This window comes from Oncorhynchus tshawytscha, linkage group LG16, assembly GCF_018296145.1.
Source record: "Oncorhynchus tshawytscha isolate Ot180627B linkage group LG16, Otsh_v2.0, whole genome shotgun sequence".
NCBI classification, from domain to species: Eukaryota; Metazoa; Chordata; class Actinopteri; order Salmoniformes; family Salmonidae; genus Oncorhynchus; species Oncorhynchus tshawytscha.
Genome location: NC_056444.1, coordinates 59,386,663 through 59,404,540, shown reverse-complemented (window position 1 = coordinate 59,404,540; position 17,878 = coordinate 59,386,663). Strand labels below are relative to the sequence as shown.

Sequence of the window (17,878 nt, the reverse complement as noted above, 5' to 3'; positions counted from 1 at the left end):
CTTCCGCAACCTGACGACCTACACATTTCCTCCAGCAGGCAGCGATGTTACACAAGCTACAGTATGATACTGCAATTTCCACTCAATCTTCTTTGAATTGCATTTGGTTATTTGTTTAAACTTCTCTGATTTGAAGAAAAAATATATATATATAGAAAAATGTTTCAACATTAATTTATTTTAAATTTTTAATGTAGGATAGTAAAGAAAACATTTCCACAACTTGTATTGATCACAAAGCTCAATATTGAGCACATAATGTATACAGTCTATTGTTTCAGTTGATGAAACCACATAAGAACATTTAAGTGTTTTATACCATATTAAAAACTGGGTGGTTCGAGCCCTGATTGCTGATTGGCTGAAAGCTGTGGTATGAGACCGTACACCATGGGAATGAAACATTTATTTGTACTTTTCTAAATCCGTTTACGTGATGCGTCTTGCATAATAACAGCCCTTAGCCGTGGTATATTGGCCATATACCACAACCCCTCTTGCCTTATTGCTTAAATATTACACATAGCTTTGAGATGCTCTTTAGCACAAATCATAACTTTCTGCTGTCTCTGCCGCACTATATTTTTTTCCACTGCACCTTGACCATATCCTGTGTCAAAGTTATACTGCGGTGCGGTGGAGAACAAGCAACAGCTAAAAGGTGTTTCTGTTCAGGACAGGAAACCCATACAACAAACATTTCCTTTTTTTCAAGGTAGCTCAACAAAACCAACCAAATAGTCTGTTTACTGATGATAGGGGATCTATTTGAAACATGCAGGTGGTTATGCCTTTCATATATAGGGCTGTATACCTCACTATCACACTACTTTCTGTAAGGAACATTGCAATCAGCTGTGGTTACTTAGAATCACGAGTAAGGCTGAATGGAACATTTCATTATGAAGTTAGCAGCTTTTCAAAAACCATAATAAATGGCAACATATCGTGTCACTGTCTTTAGACCTATTGTTCTAGTTTAACATTCGAGATCATGCACAATCTGACACAGTGAGGATCATCATCTCATTCCGGACACTTTTTCCATGTTGCAACCTGTAATCAGTTTGAATGCATGATCTCTTTAGAACACTGTGTTCCTATGGGCACAGTTACTCCCTTATTTCTGTAAAGTATTTTTTAGTCTGCCTCCAGGATCTAAAAATGTCTTCTGATCATGAATCCAAGCAAATATGGGCCTCGTCTGCTTGGCAATGTGAGCACTTGACAACCATAGCTTTGAGAATAATGGTTGTCTGCAGTGGTTGAGTTGTGAATCCCAGTTCCCTCAACAATGGTCAAGATCCACTAGGTTCATGGCCACGTGATATGGTCCTCAGGTACCCTCTGCCCCAATAGGTAAGCTCCTTGCTCCATTTTAGTCTGTGTATCTCACTATTTGTCTCTCTGAGGACAGCTCCAGTCTCAGCTGTCCCATTTCTGGCTGCAGTCCCCTGTCATGAAGAGGTAGGAACTGATGGCCTCTCTCAGGCCCTCGCTCACCAGGGAATCCTCATTGACCTTGCCAAAAATCATGGAGCTGCAGACAGATAGAGAGAAAACCCATTAGAGAGGAAATGCTAATAAATAATATATTTATTGGCAGACATGCATACACAGAGACTGGCATCTTATTACGACAACAGTACATGACCTCACCTGTCCGCATCTTTCCAGTTGAGGGTGGACTTCCTGACGGCCATGGGTATTGGGCCAGTAGCCACAGGAATGCTGTTGGACCCCTGGATGAAGCAAGGCTCCCCCAACAGACAGCACAGCCCATCAGTGACCTCTGGAAGGAAACATAAATCAGTCTGTTGCAACTCAGGTTTCACATGAATACTACAGTACAATGACTGAAGATGCCCCCAGCTTTCAACCCACTGCTACCTGTGCACAGTGGTGTGAAGTACTTAAGTCAAAATACTTAAGTCGGGCCTCCCGAGTGGCACTATGCGCCACTAGAGATTCTGGGTTCGAGTCCAGGCTGTGTCACAGTCGGCCGCGACCGGGAGACCCATGGGGCGGCGCACAATTGGCCCAGCGTCATCTGGGTTAGGACGGCAGAGATGTCCTTGTCCCAATTTACACTAGCGACTCCTGTGGCGGGCTGGGCGCAGTGCACGCTGACACGGTCGCCAGGTGCACGTTGTTTCCGCTGATACATTGGTGCGGCTGGCTTCCTGGTTGGGCATTGTGTGGGCATTATGTCAAGAAGCACTGCGGCTTGGTTGGGTTGTGTTTCGGGGGACGCACGGCTCTCGACCTTCGCCTCTCCCGACTCCATATGGGAGTTTCAGAGATGAGACAAGACTGTAACTACCAATTGGATACCACGAAATTGGGGAGAAAAAGTAACCCTCCAAAAAATAATAATAATACTTAAGTCGTTTTTTTGGGGTATCTGTACTTTACATTTCTGACTACTTTTACTTCACTACATTCCCAAAGAAAATAATGCACTTTGTACCCTATACATTTTCCCTGACATCCAAAAGTACTTGTTACATTTTGAATGCTTAGCAGGACAGGAAAATGGTCCAATTCACACACTTATCAAGAGAACATCCCTGGTCATCCCTACTGCCTCTGATTTGGCGGACTCACTAAACACACATGCTTTGTTTATAAATGATGTCTGAGTGTTGGAGTGTGCCCCTGGCTATCTGTAAATAAAATATTGGTTTGTTTAATATAAGGAATTTGAAATGATTTATACTTGTAATACTTAAGTATATTTTATCAATTGCATTTTGTTTAACCTTTATTTAACTAGGCAAGTCAGTTAAGAACAAATTCTTATTTACAATGACTGCCTACCCTGGGCAAACCAGGACGACACTGGGCCAATTGTGCGCCGCCCTATGGGATTCCCAATCACGGCTAGATGTGTTACAGCCTGGATTCGAACCAGGGACTGTAGTGACACCTGAGATGCAGTGCCTTAGACCGCTGCTCCACTTGGGAGCCCATGGATACTTAAGTACTTATTTAAAACCAAATACTTTCAGACTTTTATCCAAATAGCATTTTACTGGGTGACTTTTACTTGAGTCATTTTCTATTAAGCTATCTTTACTTTTACTCAAGTATGACACATTGGGTGCCTTTTCCACCACTCCTTGTACAGAGGTTCAAATGTGTGGGTTGGACACAAAAGGGTTTGAAAAGTTGTATCTACAGCATTCAACATGTTCTAAACTGCTGTATACGCTTGAACCACCTCTACTGACCTGAGTAGTGGTCCACTAGGGCTGTGAGGGTGGGGAAGGTGAGGCAGGGGGAGATGAAGTGCCAGCCGTTCTCCAGTTGTTGGATCCGGTAGTGTTTGACTGAGCAACGGTCCTGGTCACTGGTCTTACGCACTGACAGGGAGTGGGCACCTAGATTGGATCATGTACACCATACTTCAGTTGTATCCCTTCGGGTTTATCAATTACAACTTTAAGCTGCTTTCCCTGTTCTTGTTAGCATTTGATTGTGAACTAAACTCACCAGGGCGGGTTTGACTTTCCCGGACCAGAAAAGAGCCAGTCTGGTTGTTGGGTAGCAACAGGAGCTCCTCAGCCTTCTTTCTGCTGAGACCCTCATACTGACACCTAGGGAAAGAGAATAGAGAAAGAGTTAGAAATAGAAAGACAGATCCGTGTAAATAGAGCTCCAAAGGAGAATAGTCAGATGGATCAGCAGACTCACCTGTGGTACACCCTGGCTGTGTAGCTGCTGGGGATGTAGCTCTCATTGCCTGTGGCAGAGGATCTCACTTTCCACCATTCCCCCTCGCTACATAGACATGCACATTCACAGAAACACATAAAAGAGATACATAGGTTTTATAGAAAAAGCACAGTACAGTTGTAATAACTGTAGTAGTAATTGTGGTAGTTGTAGGTAGAGGGTATGGTTTCTTACTCTGAAAGCACATTGATTCTCTCTCCCGCGCGGATACTGCTGTTTGTTGGATGTCCAGTGGGATAGTTATACAGGGCCACTACCACATACCTGCTGCTCTCTATGGACAATACAGAGACAAGGAAAATGACTGTCACGCTGACTCTACTATAAGAACCTCAAACCATGTACATTTATGCTTTCAATTCACACTTGAGTATTCATGGTTAGACCTTTCCAAGTTACAAAAAATAAATGATTACAAATTATTATTACTGTGATCTTCATAAACTAACATCTTGAGTGACAGCTCAAAAAGTAGGACTACTTGGTCACCCAGCCTGGTCTCATAGACAATTCATAACATATTGTACGAATTGCAATATGTAACATATTATATGAATGGTAATTCATAACATGTCATATGAAATGGATGATGGACATCCACAAATTAATTACCATACAAAATGTAACATCATACAAATTGGAGTGTCATAGATTTACATTTACTATGTTACGTCTACCCCAGAGTCCAGAGTGTGTCACCTGGTCCCTGGTCACACCACTTCTAAATATAGGTCTTTCGCTTCTTGCTTTTTTTCTTTTCACACCTCTTGTGGTTTAACAGAAGACCAGGCCAGTAGGCTTGTTTTTTTTTCTCTTTTCTGCACACCAACTACGGTGACATTTAATGTAGGGGCTAATCACCACACCATGTATGTACAGAAACACTAACTACATTTTTTCATCATTATATTGGTCACATTGTTTTGATCTATAAATTTACATCAGATGCAGGCCATCCGGTGATTGTCCTTTAAAATGGACCTAGCTGTCGTGCACATTTTCAATTCCCTGGCCTATAGGTTTCAGTCCAGACAAACCCAGAGCCATTGACCCTTGGGGACACTGCCCATCTGAGATATGCTAGTACTGGCTTGTTGCCCAGAGCAATGCTCAATCTGACATAGAGCCCAGGCCTTACCCAGTATGACCGGCTCAGCGAGCTCTTCCTGGCCCAACAAGGCTGCATGAGTGCTGGATCCCTGATGCTCTTTACTGGGCCCACTGCCCATGGCGATGTGGAGCTCTTATGGAAGGGATACCAGAGAACTCTGGGGGCTGGAGGGAATCACAGGTATGGATTAGTAGCCCATTTGGTTACTGAGGTACATCTGGGTGGGCGTCATGTCTTTTTGATGTACTGTTGCATCAATCACAATTCATTGTAACTTGTGTCAGATAACATATATCAAAACAAACACTATTAAGGGCATTTCAAATAGCCCTGTATGTCATTTCTTTCTCCATTTATTGTCAGAAAGCTAGATCAGCGATAACTTGAACAAAGGGAGGGAGGAAGTTGAAAACCACACTTCTTCTGAACACCCTTTAGTTTCCAACCAAATTCTTGTTTTTACACATGGGCTGCTGGAGTGTGAAGAGTGCTGGTTGGCAAGGAAAATGGGTCTTTCATCTGAATACATAATGATAGAACATGCAGTCTTTTGTGTGTCACTCTCTAACTGATGTAAACACGAATGCACTTAACGTGCAAACTAGTTCAAGTGTTAAAGGTAAAAAAAGGTAACAGTACTCATTTTGGGTGCTGGAAATCTGCCATATTTCTAAGCCAATATTCTATAAGAAGCGTCAGTACTCACGCATTAGAAAATGTGAGGTGCCGGTTCTCAGTACCAGTGTGTTATTGCCCAAGTTGAACATTTCATGTAGTACAATCATTGAGTGCATACATTTTACATATGGGTGGTCCGGGAATCAAACCCACTATCCTTGTGTTGCAAGCACCATGCTCTACCAACTGAGCTACAAGGAATCATCTAATGTTCCATTATAACATACAGAACAGATGACCATTATCAACCACAGCAGTCTGCCAACCAGGAGTCAGGAAATAGATCTGGCTGGACAATAAAATAAAAAAAGACGTATTTATAAAGTCTTCATATAAGATCAGTTTGTCCTATATATTTATGTGACCTTGTCCTCTTTCTGTTAAAGCAAAAAAACATGCTTCTAATGAGTTAAATCAGGGTCGAATAAAACAACAACTTTTTACATGTACATTAAATACAGTGAGATCAATTAGACTTGACAGCTTCAAAAAGAGTTAATACTCACAGCATTGCCCTGTTGTGGCTCTGGTGACGATCAGCAGCACTCTGATGCTGTGGAATGAGTTGATGTCAGAGCTGTAGAGTACCGCAGGGATAGAGGTATAACCCAGTGAGGCCCAGAGGTCGAGTCCAGTGGGTCTGGGTGTTTCACACTGCTGGTAACATTCACATGTGTAATGTGAGTATGACGTGTGCGTGTTTGAGAATCTGTGTGAGAGTCCTTTAGACACCAATGGAGAATGAGTGTTCTCCTCCTCTGTGATGTTCCAATGGGGAAAGGAGCCAGTGGTGATAGATGGAGGCTCTGTAGGTGTAGCACAGCAGAGTGCTCTGTATTACATCTGAGTGGAGAGATGTGAGAGGAGGGGGGTTTATATTCACCTCTTGCTCAGACACTCAGTTTCCTGTTTCAACAAGACCTGAACTTTCAAAGACAGAGCGAAGAGAGGGAGATGAAGAGGGAGGGAAGACAAAGATAAAGGGAGGCACAAAGAGAAAGGAAGAAAGGTTGTATTCAACAATAAATCAAATCAAATTGTCACAGGCGCTGAATACAAAAGGTGTAGACTTTACCGTGAACTGCTTCCTTACAAGCCCTTAACCAACAATGCAGTTCAAGAAATAGAGTTAAGAATATGTTTACTAAATAAACTAAAGTAAAAAAAACAAATAGAAAAGTAACAAAAAAAGATGACATAATAACAAGGCTATATACAGGGGCTACCGGTACCGAATCAATATGCGGGGGTACAGGTTAGTCAAGTTCATTTGTAAAGTGACTATGCATAGATAATAAACAGGGAGTAAGCAGCAGTGAGCTGTCGGTGTTGCAGTAGTAATCGACACAGACTCTGAGACATTTTACATCAATGACTTGATCAGTGAGTCATCAGCAATTGCGATGAGATTCACCAGCTCTGTGCAAATGTACTGTTTTGCAGCATCTGCATGAGCCGTGGTATAAAACACAGATGCGTGAATTGACGTCACAGCAATTTTTGAGCTTCATATTCTTTGTCATTCGGGTAAAGGGTGTTGGGTGGGTCGAAGAGCTGAGCAATCAATTTTCTCTTCATAACATTCACAACTGGTGTAGCCATGTTAATTGCCATATTGATGACTGCTACATAATCAAAAATGTAGACTCTCTTTAAAGCTAGAGTCCTTAATTGAAACAATAACAAAGTAGGCACCTGCCTGTTTTGGTATAAAAAAATTAAATAAGCTGAGGGACGGGCCTGGAACGATGGAACCACTCAAATCAAACTCAGAGCTATAGATATAAGGACTGACCATCCACAATATCAACATTATAGATATATAGTGTTTGTTTAGACTTACATTGTTTACAAAAATTGGAGTAAAATAAGCTTATACAATTGAAGTCGGAAGTTTACATACACTTAGGTTGGAGTCATTAAAACTCGTTTTTCAACCACTCCACAAATGTCTTGTTAACAAACTATAGTTTTGTCAAGTCGGTTAGGACATCTACTTTGTGCATGACACAAGTAATTTTTCCAACAATTGTATACCAACAGATTATTTCACTTATAATTCACTGTATCACAATTCCAGTGGGTCAGAAGATAGCATACACTAACTTGACTGTGCCTTTAAACAGCTTGGAAAATTCCAGAAAACGATGTCATGGCTTTATAAGCTTCTGATAGGCTAATTGACATCATGAGTCAATTGGAGGTGTACCTGTGGATGTATTTCAATCCCTACCTTCAAACTCAGTGCCTCTTTGCTTGACATCATGGGAAAATCAATAGAAATCAGCCAAGAACTCAGAAAAAAATTCTCGACCTCCACAAGTCTAGTTCATCCTTGGGAGCAATTTCCAAATGCCTGAAGGTACCACGTTCATCTGTACAAACAATAGTACGCAAGTATAAACACAATGGGACCATGCAGCCGTCATACCGCTCAGGAAGGAGACACGTTCTGTCTCCTAGAGATGAACGTACTTTGGTGCGAAAAGTGCAAAACAATCCCAGAACAACAGCAAAGGACCTTGCGAAGATGCTGGAGGAAACAGGTACAAAAGTATCTATATCCACAGTAAAACGAGTCCTATATCGACATCACCTAAAAGGCCACTCAGCAAGGAAGAAGCCACTGCTCCAAAACTGCCATAAAAATTGCCAGACTACTGTTTGCAGCTGCACATGGGGACAAAGATCGTACTTTTTGGAGAAATGTCCTCTGGTCTGATGAAACAAAAATCTAACTGTTTGGCCATAATGACCATCGTTATGTTTGGAGGAAAAAGGGGGATGCTTGCAACCTGAAGAACACCATCCCAACCGTGAAGCACTGGGGTGGCAGCATCATGTTTTGGGGGTGCTTTGCTGCAGGAGGGACTGGTGCACTTCATAAAATAGATGACATCAGGAGGGAGGAAAATTATGTGGATATATTGAAGCAACATCTCAAGACATCAGTCAGGAAGTTAAAACTTGGTCGCAAATGGGTCTTCCAAATGGACAATAACCCCAAGCATACTTCCAAAGTTGTGGCAAAATGTCTTAAGGACAACAAAGTCAAGGTATTGGAGTGGCCATCACAAAGCCCTGACCTCAATCCCATAGAACATTTGTGGGCAGAACTGAAAAAGCGTGTGCGAGCAAGGAGGCCTACAAACCTGACACAGTTACACCAGCTCTGTCAGGAGGAATGGGCCAAAATTCACCCAACTTATTGTGGGAAGCTTGTGCAGGGCTACCTGAAACGTTTGACCCAAGTTAAACAATTTAAAGACAATGCTACCAAATACTAATTGAGTGCATGTAAGCTTCTGACCCACTGGGAATGTGATGAAAGAAATAAAACACTGAAATAAATCACTCTACTATTATTCTGACATTTCACATTCTTAAAATAAAAGTGGTGATCCTAACTGACCTATGCCAGGGAATTTTTACTAGGATTAAATGTCAGGCATTGTGAAAAACTGAGTTTGAATGTATTTGGCTAAGGTGTATGTAAACTTCCGACTTCAACTGTATTTTGGGTTCTGATGGGGTTCGACAGTTGAACTAAGCTCACTAGGCTCATAAGTTATATTCTTCAAGAATCAATGGGTATATCCATCATTCATTTTTGTAGCAACTAAGGATTCTAGCTTTAAGCAATGGTCTGATCAGTGTGACAACTACTTCTAGCACAATAAGGCTAGCTAGATTAGGTTTCAAATCACATGCTATTAGGCTAGTTTACCAAGTGAGAAAATGCACAGGCCAGTGACGGAAGGAAGTCCAGTCAAATGTAATGTACAACTTCTAGCTTTATTTTATTATCAGTACAAATGTATATAGTCAGCAGACAGTATGACTTACAGCACACACCCATACTATGGGGACAGAGCACAATGCATTATCACCACAAGCTCACCCAAGCTGTAGTACAATCAGAGAGAAACGCAGAAATACCAGAGAGAAAGTGACCAATAATATTAATAATAACAGTTTATTACACTATCCACAGTCCCTCAGGCATCTGACCAGTTGCTGTTTTCACCCCGTCATTATTGAATTAGAATGGAAAACATGAGTTAGAAAGTTTTATACAAGGGAGGAGGCAGTCATGTTATCTGTACCTCAACTGGCACACAGTTAAACGCCTAACTCACTGAGCTATGGGCTAGTTTAGGTTCTCTGACTTAGAACATTATCAAGTGATTGCTCTGAACTTTAAATAAAACTACAGGAAATGGTGGTTCTTTTCTCTGCCTGTCAGTAACAATGGGGGTATCAACAACCCTGCCTGCCATTTCAAATAAATTGCTTGAAAGAGAAAAATCAACAATAACACAAGGTAACTATTTCTAGATCCATCTAGACAAAAGCAATTTTACAGACACCTTCATTACATTTCATCTACAAGAGGGTCATGCTGTCAGATATTCTTGGTATAAAGGTACAGAACAAGAGTGGGTTTATCACATCATTTTGCAATACAGGAAAGCAAAGGTATTTCACAAATCACAACATAACAATTACAAAAAACACTGAAATAAAGAGATTTTGTAAGTAGTCGGAAAGGTGTGCAAGTGAGTCTGCATGAGACTGATTTAGGAATGGACCATTAAGGAGGAGGTAGAGAGGGATGTTGTGATTTGGTCTGATCTGCACACAAGGTGAGGAAGACCTCTGAGGGAGAAAGAGAAAAACGGGGAACCTAACACCTTAAAGAGTACTTTGCAAGAGAAAATGCCTGATGCTCTTCCAACGCTCCTCTTTAAACTGACACACTGATCCAAATAGTAGTTATAAATACAAATATAGCTCATATATATCTTAAGGATAAAAAACCCACAAAAAAAGAGAGGCGGTAGACAGCAAAACGTGAAATAGGTAACCAGAAAAGCAGCATCGCCCGGCTGCTTACTGACTTCCAGGTTGCTGTACCACCGCAGTCATGCACAGAAAGGCATGATAGATAGACAACAACAGGAAACAGTGAGAGTGAACACAGCAGAGGACCGGACTGCTTCAGAAATTATCTTTCCGAACACGTTTCAGACGCCCCCTCTGGATTCCAATCCTCTCTGACTGAGCATGGGAAAGGGAGGAAAAAAAGTGAGAGAGGGAAGGAGGGAGGAGGATGTTTTCTGGGCATGGTGCTTTAGCAGGACACCTCCATGGTCTGTGGCCTGGCCTGTTCAACAGCCGGACCGGCGGCAGTGGCACCCTCTAGCTGTGTGTGGGTGCGGCTACGGGTACCCTCCACAGAGCCCATGCTGGAGGCAGAGTGGGTGCGAGAACGCACCAGCCGGGTCATACTGGCCGTGGGCACTACAGACAAGAGAGAAAGAGGAGAGCAATTACAGTAAGAAGTCAGGTATGAGGATATTTGCTGTTTATATGTGTAGGAATGTTTTGGGGGAGGGGTAGCTTGCTTTAAGGAATGTGGCTAGGGGTAGGATGCTGGTGATCATACCACAATCATAAATGCATCAACATTCCCAATTCAAGATGGGGTGGTCTGCAGCCCAGGGAGAATAATGAAGTCTAATAACCTAAAGACTCAATAACTTGATCACAATATACTGTTTACCTCATGCTAGCTACACTGCCATTTAGTTAGGATCAAGTAGAATGATATCGGCTAAGCAGGAATACTGGATTCCACACCATATTTCAGAATGTACTGTATGAATATATGCATCTAATTCAAGTGGTTGGGGCCTGAAATGTCTGAGCTGAATCCCTACCCGGTGTTCATTATTCTCCCACAAAGAAAATAGATTGCCTGATCAGGTCGAGTTCCAATTCATTTTTACTGTTGGAGAAAAAATGAATAAATAGGAAAGGCCAATATGAGAATGCAGCATGCACAAGAGATTTGAGGGCCATCTGTGCAGAAGAGAAAAAGAACAAAGCAACAAACAGACAGATGACAACCATTTTACCTGATAAACAGACATACACTCTCTCAAACCACACATTTAGAGAGACAAAAGAAATCTTACAAAATAATGACCATCTGTCATGCTTCAAATCTTATGGCACCAAATCAGAAAGACTTGACAGGATGGCTAAAATGTTAGCTGGCAACCAGCGATGGGCAAACAGGGTGGGGAGGGCAGAGCACTGTAGGTGTAGATGGCAGGCCGGCACGGCCGAGGCTGCTACCTATGGTCCTGGTACCTGATTCGCTGCCCAGGTGGCTGAGCAGTACATGAGGGACTGTTTGCATTAATGGAGAGGGAAGAAATGAAGGCGAGACTGTCAGATTAATGCTCAGTCTTCACAAATGGAGATCAGAAAAGAAACAAATTGTGTCCTCCAGCTTCACCTAGGAGAGATTTGAAGCAGCACCAGGAACAGATCATTCTATCACTGTATCTAATTTTACATTCAAGCTAATACCTAACAGTTGTCAAAATAGCTAGGATGTGACTCTTCCAAGGCCTTCTCGCTGTTCTCTTAAACTAAAGAGAATGCCACCTGTGGCCCTGAGATTCCTGAAAGAGGACTTTTGTACCAAGGTGTGCTCCATGACAACTAGTCAACATTGTCTGGTCCAGTTCAGTTACTAGAATGTGCCCCCACTGCAATAATTCCCTAATGGGACTACAGTGTACAGAGCTAAAGTGACCTTTCAAACTCCATTCAAACAGGGGCTCCATCTATTCACACTCAAACCACTCTCCTGGTAGCCTACTGCGCTTCTTTCAACACAACACTGACCTTCTGGGACAAGCCAACTGACACAAGGTATAGTAGTCTGAATGCTACAGAGTAACAAACCAACATTATGCTAAAATGTGTTTGGGAAGGCTCGTAATGTACTCATTGCTTTGTCCCTCTACTGTTTCAATGTTTAGGCATTATCAGAAAGGGGAGGTACTTTCTGGAACTTGCCATTGTTTTCTGGTGTGAGTGAAAAGCCTGAGCATAAAGTGGTGTGTGAGGGGAAAGTTAAGACAGGGAGGAAACCAACCTATTTAAACCTCAGAGAGAGGGTTCACAAGAAAGACAAGAGCAGGGAGAGCCATCAGGCATTGAGTGAAAATAGTTTTTCAAGCCTATACTGTAACCCATTTCATTTTAATTACTAGGAGTTGGTATCCAGACTAAGTGAGTTGATATAGTAAGGACCCAGTCTCTTCAAGCAGGAAAGCAAACATTTCCAAGAGGTGGAGGAGTGAGGGAGCGTGTAATAAAGCACCACCTAGTCCCGTGCCAGCCTGGGGAGCTGGGGCCGCTTGGGAGCTGGGGCTGCTTGGGAGCTGGGGCCGCTTGGATCGCCTCTCTGTAGTCACATGTTGCAGACAAAACATCCAAGGGTAACTTTCAGAGGGGAGGATTTGGAAGAAGGGAGAAACAAATGTTCCGTCTCAGTGCTGTGCAGTATCAACATGGTTCCCTGTGTAGAGGCCCTGCTGTTCTAACATTGCTTTCGAGCAGCCCACGTGAGTGTCCCTGTGGCAGCAGCACATTTCAGCAGAGTGGAGGACAACAGGCCAGCCAGGCGGCTCTGGGCTCATGGGAGTTCAGGTCCCCAGGGCAGGGGGCCAGGCCCTGCTGTGTGGCTTGGAGCAGCCTTTAATGAATACACTAATCTGCCACTGAGATTAACATACCTGGAGAAGCAGCCCTCACTGGAAGTGTGAGGACCAGGGGAGAGTGGGTGATGGCAACGGGGAGAGGGGAGTGAGGGCCAGGCGAGGGGTGGTAGGTTATGTAAGTGAGTTTTTTTTCTCCTCAGAAACTAATAACGTCAAAGGTTTACAAGGGTACAGAGAGGGCATTCTGATGAAAAGATTCCAGAGAGAGAACAATAATAACTCAGACTATTGTAAGAATCTAATCAAGCAGCTTTCATTATGTAACACCTTCCATTTTCCACTCTGTGAGCTAGCAACTCAAACCTTACTGTGCAATGTTTATATGAACAAAATATAAACATTTTGAAATGCTAAAAAAACGATTCAAATCATCTCAGTGATCAAAGAAAGCCAATGGAATTTGGCAAAGTTATAAGATACAGTGCCCAATATGTAAATACAATTCACTCTATGAAAGTGGTCTATACAATATGATTATCATTCAACAAGCCAGATCTGCTCCCAGTAGGCCGAAATCAGGGGTGTCAAATTCAAATCAGAAGACGGCCATATTGAAAAAGCACAACGAATTCAAGGGCCAGACTGTTATGTTTGTTTTTACCCCATAAAATGTGCATTGGCCTACAACTACGACACCAAATGGCCAGATCCCGTTTTACTAGAAAAAATATGGCCCTTTATTATGTCCGCTTATAAAGGGCCATATGCTGTATATACCATTTTAACATATTGAAACACAAAGAAATTATATTTGTCCAGCCTTTCCTGCTATGCTTGCAGATGTGCATAATATGTTGTGACCCTAATCAAAAAGGATTGAATATCTCCAAATAAAAACATGGCCTACATGTGTCCCTACATGTATGTCCTCTGCATGGTGTTTTGTTGCAGGTTTAGCTTTTGGGTTATTCATTGTCAAGCTTTAAAAACAAAGTCAGACTGCAACATTTTAGTAGCCTAGCTAGGACTGTGACAAGTGTCTGTACACTTTCTCTCCGCTGTACGCTGTAAACGGGACACACGAAAGCAGCATAATTGACATTGAATTCACCGATGTAGGTGCATCAGGTTGTAATTCACCGATGTAGGTGCATCAGGTTGTAATTCACCGATGTAGGTGCATCAGGTTGTAATTCACCGATGTAGGTGCATCATGTTGTAATTCACCGATGTAGGTGCATCAGGTTGTAATTCACCGATGTAGGTGCATCAGGTTGTAATTCACAGATGTAGGTGCAGCAGGTTGTTGGACAAAATAATTTCAGAAAGTAGATGACAACTGTTTTTATACTCATTTATACTAGCTTGTGTGTCCTATTGTCCTTTAGTAGTCATTTATACCCGCGTGTAAATCCTTTAACTTACTTTTTGACAATCAAGATGACATTTTCTGTAGGCTATAGCAATGACCCTTTAAAAGTTCAGTCTGGTAGAAGATTAGGTCAGTGCCATTAGTGATAATATGGTACTGTGCGCTGGCTGGCTCTGCCGGTGCTTGCTGTGACTTGTAGTGCTGTACAGCGCATCGCGGGAGGTAAGAAAACGGGCCAAAACTAATTAACGACCCAAATCATTGTGCGGGCCAGATAGAAATGTGTCGCCAGATTCGGCTCGCAGGCCTCGTGTTTGACACGTGGCCTAAATGAAACACGGCCTTAAATGTGGGCCTGTAAACACCCTCCCTGTCCAGGGCACTGTATCTTAAGACCTGGGGGAACCATTCTCAGGTGTGTTCACAGATCATCCCACACACCAAGTGTGTTCAGAGATCCAGCACACCAAGGAGTGTTGAGAGGAGACCATGCAGACCATCATGCTTACTACATGTCATTTATTTACTCAGCATCAAACAACTACTTACACCCGTTGTTAAAAGTCACTGCAAACAGACAGGAAACAAGGTTAGCTTGAGGTTAGTTCCCTGGTCAGTTACGAATAATGGTTTGCATGCTTATACAACAACTGGCTCTCAGTAACCTCAGCCTTGCACATCCACTAAATGTTATTATGTAGCTAGCTACTGTGGTTCCTCTTTATTCTTAAAGTGCTACAGGAATTCTACATTAGGTGTGAGTCTTAGTTTAGGTCAGAAGTGTGTGTGTGCGTGGGGAGGGCTGTTGCCTGATAGAGTAGTGTTCTATGGACTATCGTTCAGTTGGACTGATGACTCAATCTGAGACAGAGGGACTTCAGTAAACAGGCCATACAACAGATGACATGTCAACAGATTGACACAACCAGACCATGAAGATACACAAATCCAACATGACGCCTGACACTGGAGGACTGAAGTACTGTGAGGAGAGATGATAGAGGAGCAGTACTCACTGTAACCCATTCCCTGGACAAAATATTTGAAGGCCTCCGCGAGTTTACCCGGCTGTAAGACACAAACAGAAAACTGAGCCATTTAAAAAGAAAACTGAATTAAGTAAGCGTTCAAATCAAATGTTATTGGTCACATACACATATTTAGCAGATGTTATTGGTCACATACACATATTTAGCAGATGTTATTGGTCACATACACATATTTAGCAGATGTTATTGGTCACATACACATATTTAGCAGATGTTATTGGTCACATACACATATTTAGCAGATGTTATTGGTCACATACACATATTTAGCAGATGTTATTGGTCACATACACATATTTAGCAGATGTTATTGGTCACATACACATATTTAGCAGATGTTATTGCAGTTGTAGCGAAATACTTGTGTTCCTAGCTCCAACAGTGCAGTAATATCTAACAAATCACAACAATACACACAAATCTAAAAGTAAAATAATGGAATTAAGAAATATATAAATATTAGGACGAGCAATGTTGGCTAAAATACAGTTGTCTTGGCCATTGAGATTTAGTAGTTTAAACTAAACACAAAACTTGTTCATGACTCACCTGGATGACCTGAGGAAGCCCGCCACAGTCTTGCATCTATAGGGAAGTAAAGAGAGAATCAGGAACATGCCCAGAGTGAACAAACTCACAGAGAGGACTGTGCCGTTAGCCAGAACACATTCACTGGCCTACGAACACTTCCAAGAATGCTGAAACTCATCTACACACCATCCAGATCTTGTGCATTACTAAAGAGCAGAACAGCAGGGACCACATTAGGGGCATTACCACTCCTAGTGCTACAAAGAAACGAATAACTGGACACACCTTAAGAAGGGTTGTTTTGGTTGGATTTAACCTGGAGTTGCATTCGACCTGTATACAAGGGAGAGAGAGAGATGAGACAATGGAAGTTCAGACAGTTTGGAGTCTAGCCCCTCATCTTTAGAAAGGCCAGTATCATCTCTAAAGATACTTTGTATTAGAATTAGATCCCCTGACTCATTCTTTACTGTGTTGCCATGGAGATAGTGGACACCCACCACTGCATCAACAGCAGGGGACGTGTCACCAACCACCAGCAGAGAAGTGCATCTGGATGGAGAGACAGGAGGGACAAACAGAGTCAACACTCAGAGTGAAAGCAGAGGGGTATAATACAGGATCAATGAGATAGCCAGCTAACTTTAATAATCAATCAGAAATAACTATAGATTTTCTGGTTCATTAACAGAGCCTTGTTCTTGTTTGTTTAATCAATTAGACCATGCCCATTTCAAGCTTATATAATAAAAATAATAAAAAGCTGTCAGAATATTAAGGCAAGTTAGCTGGTAATTGCCAGCATTTGGCCAATAAAAAAATGAAAAGCCGATAAATAGAATTGTTGCTGGCCAAATTGACCGGGAGATAACGATTAATTAATGATTTTTATTCATTGATGAAATACGAGTCAATGTGATAACATTTGACAGTCATGCTCATCGGTCCATAGGTTAATTTGGATAACTGAGTGGCACTAAATTGGCAGGTGTGTAGTGTCGTTAGTCGTCATGCATCTTATTTATGACAGAGCCCATTGTGAGCGGAACATCCCCTCAACGTCACCTCCTTAGATCGTTGCTGCTGGAGTAAAACCTGCTTTAATATAAGCCCCGTCATTGCGCAACAATTCTAAATGCAATGGCGTGTTAAAAACATAGTCATGATTTAAAAGAGCTAGGCTACCATTTTTATTTCTCAACTGGTAATTGAAGTGCGCCTCCCATTCGCCATTAAAGTCCAGCGAGTCATAATAACCACTTTACAATGTGAGCTGGGGTCAGTATACATTGTGAAAACTGATACATAATTGTTTGAAACCTGAACGTTTTCCTTCTTATTATGAGGTATGTCTTACCTTGCTTCAGAGTAGCCTATAGGCAAAACCCCACCATTGAAACAGAGGCAATTATTTTATAAAGACTTCCTCAAGGCTATACATCTACCTCTTATCACTCCAGTATCCCTGCACATTGGAAATATGGTATTAAAACGGAACCTGTATATAGCTTCTTACTTCTCCTGTTCTTATTTCTTGTGTGTTTTTGTTCTACCTTGTGTTATTGTTACTACTACATTGATATTGGATTACTGCATTGTTGGGTTTGGAGTTTGCAAGAAAGGAAATTCACTGTACTTGTGCACGTGACATTTAAACTTGAAACTTAACTTCATATTCCATTGAAACCAGCATTTCCCCCCTGTTCTATTGGTTTTCATATTTCAACTTTTTTTTTTTGTCCAGAAGCCAAAGGCACAATCCTAGTCATTTTAACAACCCATCCTAGTTGCTGCATCTCTAGATTCCCCCCTATTTCTAATTTCCATCTCGGGCACATATGGAACAGCTGTTTAGAATGGTGTTTTTCCACGAATT

General features: G+C 41.9%; 2 protein-coding genes across 12 annotated transcripts in view; both read right to left on the bottom strand.

The window, feature by feature from the left end:
- Nucleotides 1-150: 150 nt before the first annotated feature.
- Nucleotides 151-6,575, bottom strand: LOC112216023 (src-like-adapter 2). Its single transcript, XM_024375610.2, has 8 exons — nucleotides 6,034-6,575; nucleotides 4,877-5,013; nucleotides 3,913-4,012; nucleotides 3,697-3,783; nucleotides 3,496-3,599; nucleotides 3,234-3,383; nucleotides 1,660-1,792; nucleotides 151-1,540 (listed from the first exon to the last, which is right to left on the bottom strand). Exons 2-8 carry the CDS (start codon nucleotides 4,965-4,967, stop codon nucleotides 1,426-1,428), a joined length of 780 nt encoding a protein of 259 aa, XP_024231378.1. The 5' UTR covers nucleotides 4,968-5,013; nucleotides 6,034-6,575; the 3' UTR covers nucleotides 151-1,425.
- Nucleotides 6,576-9,303: 2,728 nt separating this feature from the next.
- LOC112216022 (protein NDRG3) overlaps nucleotides 9,304-17,878 on the bottom strand; it is a 64,070-nt gene continuing 55,495 nt past the window's right edge. For 2 of the 11 annotated variants that reach the window (XM_024375598.2, XM_024375603.2), the window contains 7 exons: nucleotides 16,473-16,554; nucleotides 16,288-16,335; nucleotides 16,021-16,056; nucleotides 15,439-15,490; nucleotides 14,972-14,989; nucleotides 11,672-11,725; nucleotides 9,304-10,831 (listed from right to left, as the gene is read on the bottom strand). In XM_024375598.2, coding sequence (XP_024231366.1) covers nucleotides 10,662-10,831; nucleotides 11,672-11,725; nucleotides 14,972-14,989; nucleotides 15,439-15,490; nucleotides 16,021-16,056; nucleotides 16,288-16,335; nucleotides 16,473-16,554 — 460 coding nt within the window. In that variant the 3' untranslated portion in view covers nucleotides 9,304-10,661. The remainder of the gene's footprint in view (nucleotides 10,832-11,671; nucleotides 11,726-14,971; nucleotides 14,990-15,438; nucleotides 15,491-16,020; nucleotides 16,057-16,287; nucleotides 16,336-16,472; nucleotides 16,555-17,878) is intronic. The other 9 variants (XM_024375606.2, XM_024375608.2, XM_024375599.2 and 6 more) reach the window with 8 other exon arrangements.

Bases quoted from the DNA above. Each gene is read 5' to 3' on its own strand.
- LOC112216023 (XM_024375610.2), bottom strand. From the start codon at position 4,967: ATGGGCAGTGGGCCCAGTAAAGAGCATCAGGGATCCAGCACTCATGCA. The intron at 4,013-4,876 runs GTAAGGCCTGGG...TATTGTCCATAG, and splicing joins CGCTGAGCCGGTCATACTGG to AGAGCAGCAGGTATGTGGTA. The intron at 1,541-1,659 runs GTGAGGTCATGT...ATCTGTCTGCAG, and splicing joins AACTGGAAAGATGCGGACAG to CTCCATGATTTTTGGCAAGG.